At 39.2% G+C, this 14,614-nt stretch overlaps 1 protein-coding gene across 1 annotated transcript in view; it reads right to left on the minus strand.

Moving 5' to 3' along the window:
* Nucleotides 1-14,614, minus strand: part of LOC139725874 (Fanconi anemia group A protein homolog) — a 49,892-nt gene that overhangs the window by 4,259 nt on the left and 31,019 nt on the right. The window contains exons 17-28 of the mRNA XM_071636955.1: nt 14,234-14,382; nt 13,113-13,304; nt 11,600-11,707; nt 10,401-10,477; nt 9,757-9,868; nt 7,080-7,153; nt 4,592-4,883; nt 3,911-4,107; nt 3,285-3,390; nt 2,339-2,401; nt 1,308-1,394; nt 568-939 (exon numbers count right to left, since the gene is read on the minus strand). Of these exons, the coding sequence (XP_071493056.1) occupies nt 568-939; nt 1,308-1,394; nt 2,339-2,401; nt 3,285-3,390; nt 3,911-4,107; nt 4,592-4,883; nt 7,080-7,153; nt 9,757-9,868; nt 10,401-10,477; nt 11,600-11,707; nt 13,113-13,304; nt 14,234-14,382 (1,829 nt within the window). The remainder of the gene's footprint in view (nt 1-567; nt 940-1,307; nt 1,395-2,338; nt 2,402-3,284; nt 3,391-3,910; nt 4,108-4,591; nt 4,884-7,079; nt 7,154-9,756; nt 9,869-10,400; nt 10,478-11,599; nt 11,708-13,112; nt 13,305-14,233; nt 14,383-14,614) is intronic.

Below are 14,614 nucleotides of genomic sequence, written 5' to 3' on the forward strand. Positions count from 1 at the left end.
ATAACAGAAAAAGGAAAAGTTGTAAGAAGACTCAATACATGCAGAATATCATTTCTGATAAAGGGCAGAATGAAAACTGAAATATGAGACTTGCTACACAAAGACATATAGATGAAGAAATGATCAGCTTGGCAGTGTTCTGACCTCTGAAACAACTGGTAAAGATGTCAACGACATTCAAGAGATTGTCCATTGCTCATTTCAATGCTTTGCTTTTCGCACTAGCACAGGATGATATGATTCCTTTGTATTTCTTACAAACTCCTCTTCAATTCTCTATCTTCCAGTAAATGACCGACAACATTACTTTCTGGAGTCCTAAATGCATTTTGATGTGTCCTCATTAATCGTCATATGACAGGCTTGATGTAACATACATATGGACAAGTTGGTACCAATGCATGCTCAAAGCTCAAAGGACAAAATGTTGAAAGGGGAATACTACAGATGCAAATATATCATCAAAGATTGAGGGGGCCAGGGGGGAGGTGGTGTAGCAGCAATCAACTGCAAATTAGGGGCTGAACACCTCTCAAAATATTTGTCTTCTTGGAGGACTAATCATACCGATTGCTGCTCTTGATGATCCTTGGATACCAGATGCAGGACCGCATCCAGGGTGGCACTTCTGTCTTCTGGTCTGCACTGCTGCATGACTGCCGTGTGGATTGCGATAGCACACAGCCATGGAGGGGTTGCTGTGGAAACATGAACATCAGTTCTGACTCCCAGAGCCATGGATTTCGACAAACCAGATGAGGTAGAAAGAGTGGATGATGACGTTGATGATGATGCTGATGTTCTTTTATGCATGCTTCTGCCTTTCTTGACGATACCCTGAGCACTGTTAAACAGATCCCTGAATTGCTGGAAAACCTCTGGAGCTGGTTTTTGCCCGTAGCCATGCATGATGAATGGCCACAATCGACTCCAATGAACCTGAGAGATTCAATGACAACAAAACATATATTTTACGATGCAAGCAGGTGGTTGGCCATCACAATTATTTGAAACACACATCATATAGAATCCAAAAATTGAGTGAAAGTCAAAAGGACAAATATGATAACTTTTCTGTGGTGAGCATGAAATCATGGCAAAGTGTCACAGCAAAGTTCACATAAAAGTTACAGAACCACACTCTGGTCTGACATTTTTCTGATAATGATTCACTTGTTTCTGGCAAAGAAACCATGCACAGAAAAGTTGTGATATTCCTAATGTTGCAATTTTCCCCTACCAGTATGACCACCCTGTAATATGACTGTATAAGTAAGAAGCACATTCCATCACTCTATTGTACTCACCAGTATGGAGGAGATGAGGAGAGGACAGGATACCAGAAAAGGCCGGAGGAGCGCATCACTGGTCTGTCTGGACACCAGCATCACACCCTGAGAATAATATACAAGTGATATACTTAAAGGACAAGTTCACCTTCACAAACATAAGGATTGAGAGAATGCAACAATAATAGTAGAACAGATCAGTGAAAGTTTGAGGAAAATTGGACAATCGATGCAAAAGTTATGAATTTTTAAAATTTTTGTGTTGGAACCGCTGGATGAGGAGACTACTACAGCTTGTGAGTCATATGCGTACAACAGTATAAAGAAAATGTAAAAGAAAATTCAACATATTTTTACTCTTTTCGTAAAATAAAAGAGCACTTGACTTGCCTCTTTCTAAAGGCGGGGGGAATAATATTACCCATAACATTTGTCGGTAATGAGTCAGGGGAATGTGTACTTTTTTCAAAAGATGGAATTTTGTGAAATTCTCTTTATATTTTCCTTATATTGTTGTACGCATGTGACATCTAAGTTATACATACACTGCAGTAGTCTTCTCATCCAGCGGTTACTGAACAAAAACTTCAAAAATTCATAACTTTTGAACGGATTGTCTGATTTTCCTCAAACTTTCACTGATGTGTTCTACTAATATTGCTACATTCTCTCAATCCTTATGTTTATGAAGGTGAACTTGTCCTTTAATAGACAGCTTGTTCCCTCATTCCATCAGAATGTCCACAAACTTTCATATCACCCACTCACAGGAAAAGTTGTTGGAGATACCAATTTTCCTTGACTCATTACTGCATGATTTGTAAGTATGATATTTGAATTTGAGAAAAGGAAGACAAAATAAAAGTCCTAGAGTCTCTTAATGTAACTTCATGAATCACACGGTGCAGTAAGTATATTAAATCATTATCATCATTGGTATTAACAAGGGTGGGGATAGGGATTGGGGTACGAGTATACTATCATCAATACTATAGTATTAGTATTAATTTACTGTGCTACTGTTTCATGAAGAAAACTAAAGTAGGTACCTTGACAAGATGTGCAGTTATCAGGTATGGTAAGCTGCCCCATGCCTCCAGGCAGTGTCTTCTCTGGTGAATGAAAATAGACAAGATATGATGTAAAGAGCAACCAACAATATACTAGTACTCGTTTGGTATACCCCATCCCTGAAATAAACACAAATTCAAACAAATAAAACAAATTCAACATACGATTGAAGGCAATCTTAGTATTGATAAAATAAAAACTACATATCATACTGAAAGGTCAATATCTACAATGTTTCGAAAGTAACTATACAGTTGAGGAGAAACTATTAGTACTGCACATGAATTCTACTATGGAGTGTGAAAGCAGGGACGCACACTCCACAAGTTTCTTGAAAACATAGTTGTATGAGGCCAGCATCATCTGCACCAACCCTCATGATGGAGAAGCACAAACAAATGAAGGGATATCTGCTACACAAAGATATGATATTAAGCCATTTCAAATCTCAAAATACAAATTACATCTACATTGTGACAATAATTATATTAACCCGTTGAAGATGAGTCCCGAGTATACTCGGGCAAGGGTCTGTGGGAAATGCGTGTTGTAGCAAAATCAACCCATGCTCACTGGGTTAAAATATCAAATCATATCTATCTATCTACCTATCTCTCCTATCTATAACTATCTGTCTATCTAGATCTATCTATCTATTTGTCAATCAATCAATCAATCAATCAATCAATCAATCAATCAATCAATCAATCAATCAATCAATCAATCAATCAATCAATCAATCAATCAATCTATCTATTCATCAATTTATCTATTTATTCTTATCTGCAAACAGGATGGAGAATGGCAAACAGTCACTATAGCTCACTTGAGCCATTCGGCTCAGGTGAGCGGATAAGTACAAAAGAGGCATGTGATGTCAAATGGCAGGATGGACTTTATCATTTTGTGGAATCTAGATCTTACCAAGAGTTGATTGATGAAAGTAGAAAGCTTCTGCAGACTGTTTTCACTTGGCACTTTGCCAGGATGAGATGAGAAGATCAGATACGGTGGCAGGCAGCACATCAACCTTTTCAAAACCACCCATCATGGAGAAAAATGACACATGCACAATATATGTTTTTATCAGATGTGGAAGTGAAACAAAATGAAGTAAAGTACCAATAAAAATGAAAACGAGAACAACGTGTTGCAACTGACTGACAAATTATGCTTCATTGACATAAATACACACAGATAATCTAGTATTTTGAGTATAATAGTCAATATAAAATTCATGGGCATAGATGCTTGGGTGGGATTCGAAGCCACGACATCCTGATTGCTAGACAGGCATCATATCCAATAGACTACCAAGCATTTTTGTCAATCCGTTGCAATAAAAACAATTTGACTAAAATCACATTCATATGAATAAATATGCAGTACCCGCCATAATAAGGGATCAGAATCATCACTGGCTATGATTGTGAATAACCAAATTTTGAACACAATACATTGTTTGGCATAACAAGCATGAACATTAATCTAGATTCACTTTATCTCTTCTGCTTAATGTGTCACGTAAATCATGTCAATCGTGTCCTCACCTTATAAATGACTGGACTTCAATGGCCTCTAGAGGGAAGCAAACACCACTGGATGCAGAGTCACTGGTCCCTTTGGAGGCAGCACTGTCCAGTCTCTTATTGAGGACTGCAAGCAGCCATAAGTCATGTGACTTGTCCTCCTGAACACCTGACACATGGGTGGTGGCATCACCCAGGCCAATCAATGGAATGAACTCCTGCCAGAAAAAGTTTGCAAAGGCGAATTAATTACTTATAGTGAAGATGGTAAGTATTTAATCAAACATTCTCTTTTTAACATGAAACATATACGCTCCTTGTATATCCATAATCATGGCTACGTGAAATCTGAATAAATATAAACATTCAGGACAAGCTGAGAAGAAATATGTGTTGACTGTCACTCAAATGGGTAGTCATAACGACTGAGTCAAGAGCAGCTACTGTAAAAGTGGAAATTTTCATGGTGTTTAAATTTCGCGCATTTCGTGCAACCAGAAACTAGCGTGAAAATAAAAGCACACGAATATTTTAGCTTGCCATTTGTTTCAGTAGTTGATGTCTTGATTCCATGGAATTAAAAACATGCGAAACTCTTCCTACCCGGCCAAGCACGAAAGATTAGTCGCACAAAAATACCCACTTTTACAGTATCAGGAATTCACACACTGCATCCACCTGTCAGCTCAAACCAGTTAGTACCTGGAGCATCTGAAGCAGTTCTCTCCAGCAGGTGTGTTGGTTGCCATGGGGATACCATGGAGGGCATGGGGCAGGGTGTGGTTCCAAGAGGTCAGCATCACTCGACCCAGCTGCGGTGCCATCCTGGGGGTTAACCTCATCGTGTGCTGCCACGCCCTTGGCCCTGGTCTGGTGGTCCAGCAAGCCATGCACCAGGTCCTCACACACCTGTCTGTGGGACCCTTGACAACCCCCCTGGGTCTTGGGGTGGGGTAGGAAGTGACAGAGGAGAGCCCACTGATGAAAGTCATGCCTGGAGTTAAAGTGAAACAAGTTTTTACAATGCACATCAGCAAACAATTTGAAATTTAAGTTCCTTTCTTCAAACCTTTGTTTTCCATGTTGTTTCCCCAGATCGAGTTTCATATAAACAAGATGAACATAAATGCTGTTTTTTCCCCATCACTCACAAATATATTGACTGGAAAATGTTTCATAATTAGTCAGATAAGGTTTTAGTATCCTACTGTCTCGAGTTTGCCTTGTATGGATGGTGCATTAACACTTTTTTTATTTAAGATAGCATGCATTTCTCCTCATTTCAGTAATGATTGTTATAAAAACGGTGATCAATATCTCTAAGGCCAAGTAAAAAAAGGAACCAGTTTCTCGTCCTCGTGCGCATCAATTTTGGCCGCCGCATCGATTTTTTTATCATTTACTATTTTCAAAATGGCGCTGAAAATACCATGAAATTCATAATTCTCGTCCCAGCCCGCTCCCCGCCCGCATCGATTTTCAGTTGCCGCATCGACTTTTTTGATATTTACTATTTTTTCGAAAAAAAAAAATCGACAATTCACCTACCAATCGTGATGTCTCATTTCTATACGCCTTGCGTCCTCTACTTAGCTGGAGTACAGCTGTAGCTTCTGTAGTGCGTATGTAATAACGCATGCATTTCACATTGCGAGCTCGGCAAGAAGTAATGACCCACAAAGCAGTCGAACTGTAGTTGGATGGGCGCGCGGGCCTGGGCTGTGATGTACAGCACACTCGGTACGTTGTGAACGCGATAGCGGCAACATTTTTTTGCGAACAATCGCTGATATTCCACGCATATTATGCGCATTGTTCGTATTTTTCCCCGTTTCTCATATTTTAGATAGAGTTTGAATGTATACATTTTCATGTCATTGTGACTATGTGCATGTGTGTGCAGTGTCGGAAGGTACGGTGCCAGTGCAGTGGCCGTGCCGGCCGCGTATGCGTGTCTGTAGCTGTCAGGGTCCCCATCCCCCTGGTCTGTCAGCTGTCTGCACGCACGCATGAACACATTCGAATGTGTAGAGGCCCAAACACTCTGCTCTGTAACGTTGCATCTGACGGCGATGTATTCTTCTAGTTTGAAGAGAAAATGAATGCGCTTTTCCAGCAAATGTAGAATTATTAAATGGGTGTATCTACAAAATAAACAACTTTTCTACGGATTCTGGTTTGTCTCGTATTTCTGCGGGATACTTTTCTTTACGATGTAAATTCACGGACACGGCCGTGAGTCGTATCACCTGTAGTGTGATACAATCATTCATCATCCAAATGATGAGTGATTATCAAATGTCTTTTTAGAACATGAAGAAACATGTTTAAATGTTTAATGCTATAATGCCATATCAGTATCATTTTGACATCCATCTGCAATTGTACCAGCCAGTTTCCAGTTGAATGTGCTACAATTGTGCTGTGAAGAGATGCAGATACATACCAGCTGTGTGGACACAAAAAGTCACAAACACCAATGATAAATAAAGCAGTGTTTTGAATATCATGGAATTTATTTCAGTCGTACATTTGTTGATAGAATGTTTTATACCTGTTTCGATTAATAGCACAATACATCAGAATTGCAAGTACACTGGTATCAGAAATGCCATTACAACACTAAATACCAGTATTAAGATGGTCATTTTCCCTTGACATCTGTAGTGGAAAGAAAAAAGCAAATGTATTTCTGCATGCATGAAGTTTCATTTCAAGTATGGTACATATTATATCTATTTGTTTGAAAATGCACAGAGTGCAGGCAAGACATACACTTGGGACCTGGTCTCTCATAACACAGCTACCAGAGTGATATTTCATTTCATAAATTGGATATAGAAAATAGTAAAGCCCTCTCTCGTTACATTTTTCAGAATTACCGGACGAGAAACACATATTACTTACATTTTGACAATCCTCGAAAAAATAGTAAGATATCAAATAGTAAGGACCTCCCTCATCGCCTTGCTCAAAAAACCTGGACGAGAAACTACTTTCTTTTTTTACTTGGCCTAATAATAAAAAAATTACATGGTAGAAAGAAATAAAAGCAGGATGAAGCATCAAAACAAAAGAAAACTTAGTCTGTCTACCATGACATTTAATTCATCATCATAATCACGACAGGAATATGAAAATTGATAGATTATTGCATCGTATGAGAAATAAACACAAAATGTACACTCACCTCTCAGAGTCATTAAGGCAATCTTCATGAGGGAGCACACACAGTTCATAGGCTATCCACTTTCTCAATGAGAGCTGGAGGGTGTAAGCAGTAAGAAGTACAAGACCACGTGAACACAGAACTATAACAAATGCCTGAAAAGTAGGATCGATCACTTAATCTTGTGATGATTACAAGAACAAACAATACACACATTTCTAAAGTGCAGAAACTGTAGGTATGTATTACTATAGGTATAGATTCCTGTAGCTGTAAGAACTCCTTATGCAGCTTGCATGACAAACTGATCAATCTTATCAAAGAGAACAACTTACTACATCTTTAATAAACAAGAAACTGCCTTTTTTCTCACAGGTTTCTTCAGGCTAGGGAATGAATGGCCAATCATTCCATGATCACTCCATAGAAACAGCGACAACAATGTATAATAAATCAGTTAAGGCTCAACGTTTCAAAGACTCAGTTACTGGCATGATGGTGTAAAATTAATGCCCAAATGAAATAAAAGTCGATGCTTAACAAGTGACATGTTGAAATATGAGCACAAGTACTACCTTCAACCCCTCAGATATACTAACCGGAGTTTTAGAAAGTTGACTAAGAAGAAATCGGGTTGACAGAATTCTCTTCCCACAAGAAATCAAGGCATCTTCCTCTGAGTATGAGAAACACACAGATAGGAACAAAACAGTGAAAGGACATCAGTCAACTTTCTATGTTTGGACAAAAGTTTTATTCAAAATGATTGAAGGGTCTGTAATCTGTAAGTCTGTGATGTATCAGTACAAGTTGTAACATGATGTATACTTGGAGTCAAGGGGGCCTGGACTTTTGATCCTAGCCTAATCTTCGTCAGAGGCAAAATGACAAACATGTATGGATGCAATCACATATAAGGACTACACTCGACAAGAATAGTCAGGGGAGGGCTAGGGATACAGAACAAAGAAAACAAAAGGGGGTGGGTTAGAGGTCAAAAGCAGGCCTGGAGCCAAACACATATGGAGGGGGATTAAAGCAAGGGTGGTGAACAGACAAAAGGCAGAGGTGGGCCAGTGATGATCCCAAGGATCATAGGGGGGTGGGGGGGGGGGGGTAACCTGTGAGGGATAAGGATGAATAGGGAGGCAACATCAAACAAGATAAGGAGCAACACAAGGGTAAAGAATAGGGAAAGAGTGAAATAGCAACACCACGAGTATTAAGGGGGGGGGGGGGGCTGAACAAGCAGAGAAAAATACTTGATACATTTTCTACTGAGAAGGTACATAAGACCAGGGGCATTTTTCATAAGTTACGATTGATCTTACGCTTGATTCATTGAGCATAACTCTGTGAATCAAGTGTAGATCAATCTTATGATCATTCTTTATGAACCAGGTCCCAGATGTATGATATATCACTCATTATGATCATACAAGATTATTATACTGCCAATGTGGAATATTTCACAGTTTGGAAATTTTCACAAAGTTAGTGCTCTTCATAGCTGTGGCTGAGATCAAAACATGAGAATATTTTGGGGAGGTATTGAAATATGCACAGGATTATTCTCATCCACAAAATAAAATGCAAGAGACCTTCAAACTTGCAAAAGATTTAGCTTTTACAGAATAAGATTATACATGATATCAGATAAGACATAAACAGTGCATGCAAATTCTTCTTTATTTATATTGGTTTGATCATTTTTTGACTAAGGTAGATTATCTGGTTTCCAAAGTAGTCAATTCAGATCATACATATGCTTGTGATGGATGAAAACCACTCAATACCAAGTATATCATGTGACAATATGACAGCAATATGAACATCTTTTTCTCAGAGAAGCACAAATACCTTCTAGAAGACAGACGTCGACTGCATAATCGCTACTCTCCCTCAACACAGGATTGACTCGAGGCATGATAAAGCAGAACTATGAGAAATAAAGAATCACACAGACACATTTTTTTTGTGTGATCAGACTGCAGCTAAATCAAACTTGCAACAAAAGTGAATACAAGAGGCAATCAACATCCAAATTCAATTTGACTGTGATAAAAAAGCAACTTCAGACACACCAGACAAGAATTGTTTCATCAAAATCAGACAAATATCCAGAAAGTGTTTTAACAATTCCCCCCCCCCCCCCCCCCCCCCCCCCCCCCCCCCCACAGACTGGCATTTGCCAGAGCTACTTACGTAAATTGACGGGATGGTATCACTGAGTTACACACCTCCCATTTGTTTTTATGCAAATAGAATTGGAAAAAATAATTGTTCACGTCTGTAGTCATTAAGTGAGACTTAACAATACAATATAGCAAGTATACAGGCATTTACAGGGTGGCAACTATTCATGAAATTCAATGAACTGCAAAAGCGCGAATGGAGTGCTCATTTATGTACATCATGCAAGGGCTCATTAGTAATGGAAATCACAGACTAGCAACAAACACTGTCCATCAAGGGTGAAACATCACAAAAGAATCAAGCATCAGATACTGTAAAACACAATATTTTCTTGGCATGAAATTTTCGTGAGTTGCCTCTAACATCCAATACGTATAATGCAGACAAGAACTTTCACATGCATTTTAATTTCGCGAATCTTGGCTCTCGCAAAATTCCAGAAATTTAATGCACGAGAACATTCCTTGTTTGACAGTAATCAGAAGCAACGTGGGATACGTACCTTGTCTAGAAGTGTTTGAGGAATGTCGCCCTCTAGAGAGCTACTGACCATCTGCTCAGGGTTATTGCACTTTCTTGTGATCAGAAAGAGATGCAGGATGACTGACGCAAACCTGGAGCAAAAAAACAGACATGAATACCAACTTTAAACCTAAAACATACTTTTCTTGATGGTTTCAAAATTCATCCTCCACCATCTGGAATTTGCTTGCAATATATTGAAAGGCTGTACTGAGAAACTTGTCAGACTTACAGAATTTGCCAGGATACTGAGTTTCTTTTTTTTTTCCTTCAGTATTTTGAGATCGAAAGTATGATATCATAAATGTCGGTGTACTTGGCCTTTTTTCCTAAAGTACCCTTCCTGTTCAGTAGTGGGTAGATTGACAATGACTAGTATATGTGATGATCAAAATGCGCCCTGCAGTATAGCATTCAACTGCATGAAGCTTACAAGCTACACACGCAGCTAACAAGCTGCACATGCAATTTACTCTCACGCAATGGATACGGCCAAGGCCCGATATATTGTAATCAATGTAATAGATTCGAAAACATCACATTGCAACCATAATCAGGAATACCTTTTCCTACTGCTGTTGTTATTGTCCCCTCAATGATGTGAAGTGTATAGCTAAATCTTACCTTGCAGTAAACTGCATCTGTGATGAAGTGCTGATTGATAATTGTCTTGACACTTCTTCTAACAGACTGCATGCTCCCTGAATGAGAAAATTTGTTCACATCTGGCTTAGATTTCACAAATGACTTTCGATATACTGTAAAACATGATATATTCGGGCATGAAATTTTCGCGAACTGCCACTGGCATTCAAAGCATATAGTGTAGACAAGGACTTTTGTGTGCATTTTAATTTCACGAATCTTGGCGCTCGCGAAATTCACGAAATTAAAATGCACGCAAACATTCCTCATTTTACAGTAACATGGCAGGAACATAAACCATTTACATGACGTAATTTGAAACAACATAAAGTGTACCACATTTCACGACATTAACACATTACACCTTCTCTATAGCATTCATGCTGATACTAAGAATGTTGCAACCTTGCTTGATGAATAAAGTCAATTTCTGATTTCACAAAACATGTATTAGCTTTAACACTGAATACTTCATTGTGCTTCCCAAGGGATTCTCTGAGTGAATGTGTTTTGTGAAATCTGTCGCTATTAGTAGTTTCTTTTATTCATGCATTGCATTGATGTGTTACATAGACAGCTCTTCACATGGCACTCAAGAAGTTAGGAAATGTTGGAAGGAATTTATTGTAGGGCTGTTAGCAGAGACTCCAACCACAAGCATCTCTTAAACTGGAGATTTTCCCAATTGGACCCCCAAGCAAACTGGAGACTTTGCTGTATACAAATTAGTATGTGCATGCAGCGCATGGAGGGTGCGCAGTGCAACCTCCCTTGCGGACAGTCCTGGGCTGTGTACTGTAAGTGCCTCGGATGCTTCAGGGTTTTAGAATCTATGTGGTGCTGTCTTAGCTTAATTCTTTGATGTATGACAAAGTAAAGTTTGGCAGGATAAAGCTAAATATCATGAGGAAGAAAATACACCTCAAACAGGAGACACACAGCCATAGCGGGACAAATTCAATCTCAAGCAGGAGAGCAGGAGATTTTAGCCCGTTGAGGATGGGCTAATTTTGCTACAACACGTATTTCCAATAGACCCTTGCCCGAGTATACTTGGGACTCATCCTCAACGGGTTCATAAAATGGCCTCAGAGCAGGAGATCTTCCACCGAAAGCAGAAGAGTTGGGAGTTTCTGTGTATGTATGTGTTAAATGTGAGTGAGCATGAGATACTTTACCCCATGTCCAGTGGAAGGAAGAACAGGAGGAAGCAAGGATTTCTCAAGCTGTGAACACACAAGGAAGCAGGCTAGACCGGTGAGTGTATCCCCACTGGTGGAGGAATCCTGGAGTTTTTCGGAGAGATGAGAAAATGCAACATACTGATAGTAAAAGAATTCAGGTTTTGATGAATTGAGGTGCACATTTCTCCAGTTTGAACCAAAGCTAGTTATTTCATGAACTTTTGTGAACAAGTGTATCAGGGTTTGGAGGAAATGGTATAAGAGCGAGCAAATCTCGTAAAACTACAAGCAGATGTGGCTAATTGATAGAAAGACTTGTCTAGTCTGTATGATTACAAGCAATTTTCCTGCAGTTTGATTTCTTGGCAGATGGCACAAGAGAAATCTGTACTGGAATATACGTGTAACATATGACTAATCTTATAAACAATGTTCAATCTCCACAGATGCTCTTGCCACTATCTGAAATGGTAAGATGGACATGATATATATAGGCCTATATACAAAGTGTATATGACCGCTGATAAGATGACATGAAATATTGATTGCATAAGAAAATATGCTAAAACAACACCATGGTGTGTACCCACAAAACAATACAAATGCACCTACTTTTCTTTATCTCTCTACCTGTCTATCTATCTATCTATCTACCTACCTACCTATCTATCTCTCTATCTACAGTGTATATATCTATCCAGCTGTCTGTCTGTTCATCTATCTATCTATTTTACTATCTGTTTATCTATCTATCTATCTATCTTTCTATCTACTGTGAAACGAGGAATGTTCGCATGCATTTTAATTTCGCAAATTTCGCGAGCGCCAAGATTCGCGAAATTAAAATGCACGCGGAAGTTCTTGTCTACACTATGTGCATTGAATGCCAGTGGCACTGAGTTCGCGAAAATTTCATGCTGCAAAAAAGGCCGTCGGCTCCAATTCACGAAAAATTCATGCCACGAATATAACATGTTTTACAGTATCTATCTTTCTATCTATATATGTATCCAGCTGTCTGTCTGTTCATCTATCTATCTATCTTACTATCTGTTTATCTATCTATCTATCTATCTATCTATCTTTCTATCTATCTTTCTATCTATATATCTATCCAGCTGTCTGTCTGTTCATCTATCTTACTATCTGTCCATCTGTCTATCTATCTATCCAGCTGTCATCTGTCTGTTCATCTATCTATCCATCTCCCTATCAGAGAGACCAACAGAGAGCACGCCAGAGGGAGGCACATACACACACACAGAAAGACAGACAGACAAACCAAAAAGAACAATGAGATATGGGCCCTGTTTTATTAAAAGATATAATCGATCTTAAATTCCCTTAACACACAGGCTGCCATAGACTTATGGTAGAAATCAACTTTATAATCAATTTTAACTCTTCATAAAACAGGGCAATGAAGAGACCGAGCACAGAATGAAGGACAAATGATGCAAAACACACAGAGAGAACCAACCCCACCCCAAGACTTGGATTACTGCACCTGCTGACATGCCATGGTCCACACCCTGTGATAGAGGGCAGAGCACAAATCGGTGAACCTGCTCAGCATGCGAACAGTTTGTCTAGCCCAGACCATGTCTACCAACTTCTCTGTAGGCTCTGTGAGAATCTGATTCAGGACAGCTAGCTTCGAGCAGATGCTGCTGAAAGTATCCAGGATAACTTCAGCGACCTACGACAAAACAAAGAAAGGGATTAGGAAGAGAAATAAAGGGGGGGGGGAGGCACAGCTGCATATCTGAACTTTGTTAGAATACAAGTACTGTTTGAAAGTACTACTGTATACGCTGTTATTTTCGCGTAGAGATATTATCGTGAATGAGGAGGTCACGGACATTTTCACGAGATGTTATTTTCCGGAATTGACACAGAGGCCTAAATAAGCACACTACTACCTTAGCGTATGATGACATTTTCGCGTGTTGTTAAATTCGCGGTCCAACTGTGAATAACAGCTTATACAGTATTTTGAAATTTGCTTACTGTACATACGCAATCTACAAACTGCAGACAGTCATGTAGTCTGTCTTGTCAGTAAATTCTGTCTGCTGAGGCTAACAGCCAGGTCCAGGTAGAATACCTGTCTTTCTATAACTATTAGTTGATAAGTAGAACTCTAAGTTCTATAATCAATAGATTGTGATATTCATCAAGCATAACCATAGCACGAAAACATTTGTGCATTTTATATTACTCTTTCTATTCTTCATGGTACTTCAAGATGAATGCAAGAATATTGGTCACACTTGTTACATTCTTTCTCTTTTGCATTATCACATGACATAATCCCAGTCACTGGAATCAGGTGTTTCATAAGGCTGTTCTTAAAGTTATGAACGACTGAAGAATGACTGGTGATCAGTTCTTGTGCTGAATAAATGACATTCTGATATTATAAGTATAGCACATCAGAACTGATCACCAGTCGTTCTTAAGTCGTTTGTAACTTTAAGAACAGCTTTATGAAACACCCCCCTGTTCAGAAGCTAGACATAGATACTGCAAAATTGACTGGGTGCATTAAGCATCGCGATATGACTCTACGTCTCTAACTTCTGGGGAATTCATGGATGCAAGAGGGTGTTGCAGGCTTAATCTAACCTGTTGTAGAGCTGGACTGTGCTTGCAATTGGAGAGATCGACTGGTGTCGTGCCACAGGCATTCGTAGCTGGTTGTGGGGGCGGGGCATCAAGGCCCATGGCAACCGCAATCCTGTCGGCAAGGAGAGTCATCTGTGCCGTGAGCTCACCTAGGAGACAGAGGACATCCAGAAAACAGTGTATGGCTGTGAAATTGATCCAAAAATACATTTGCATTAAATCCAATTTTTCTTTTAGCTTTCCATAGAGTTTATTTTCCAATTATGCCCCTTATCATTTTTTCTCACACTTAGCCCCCCATACATCCCAATTCCTTTCCCTTTCCTTATGCCTATTACACACTTTCCAGTACCTTAGAACTTTTACTTCTCACCCAGCTCC

The sequence above is a fragment of the Diadema antillarum genome, unplaced genomic scaffold (genome assembly GCF_040938485.1).
Source record: "Diadema antillarum isolate AM-2024a unplaced genomic scaffold, OU_Dant_1.0 scf00000017, whole genome shotgun sequence".
Classification (NCBI taxonomy): domain Eukaryota; kingdom Metazoa; phylum Echinodermata; class Echinoidea; order Diadematoida; family Diadematidae; genus Diadema; species Diadema antillarum.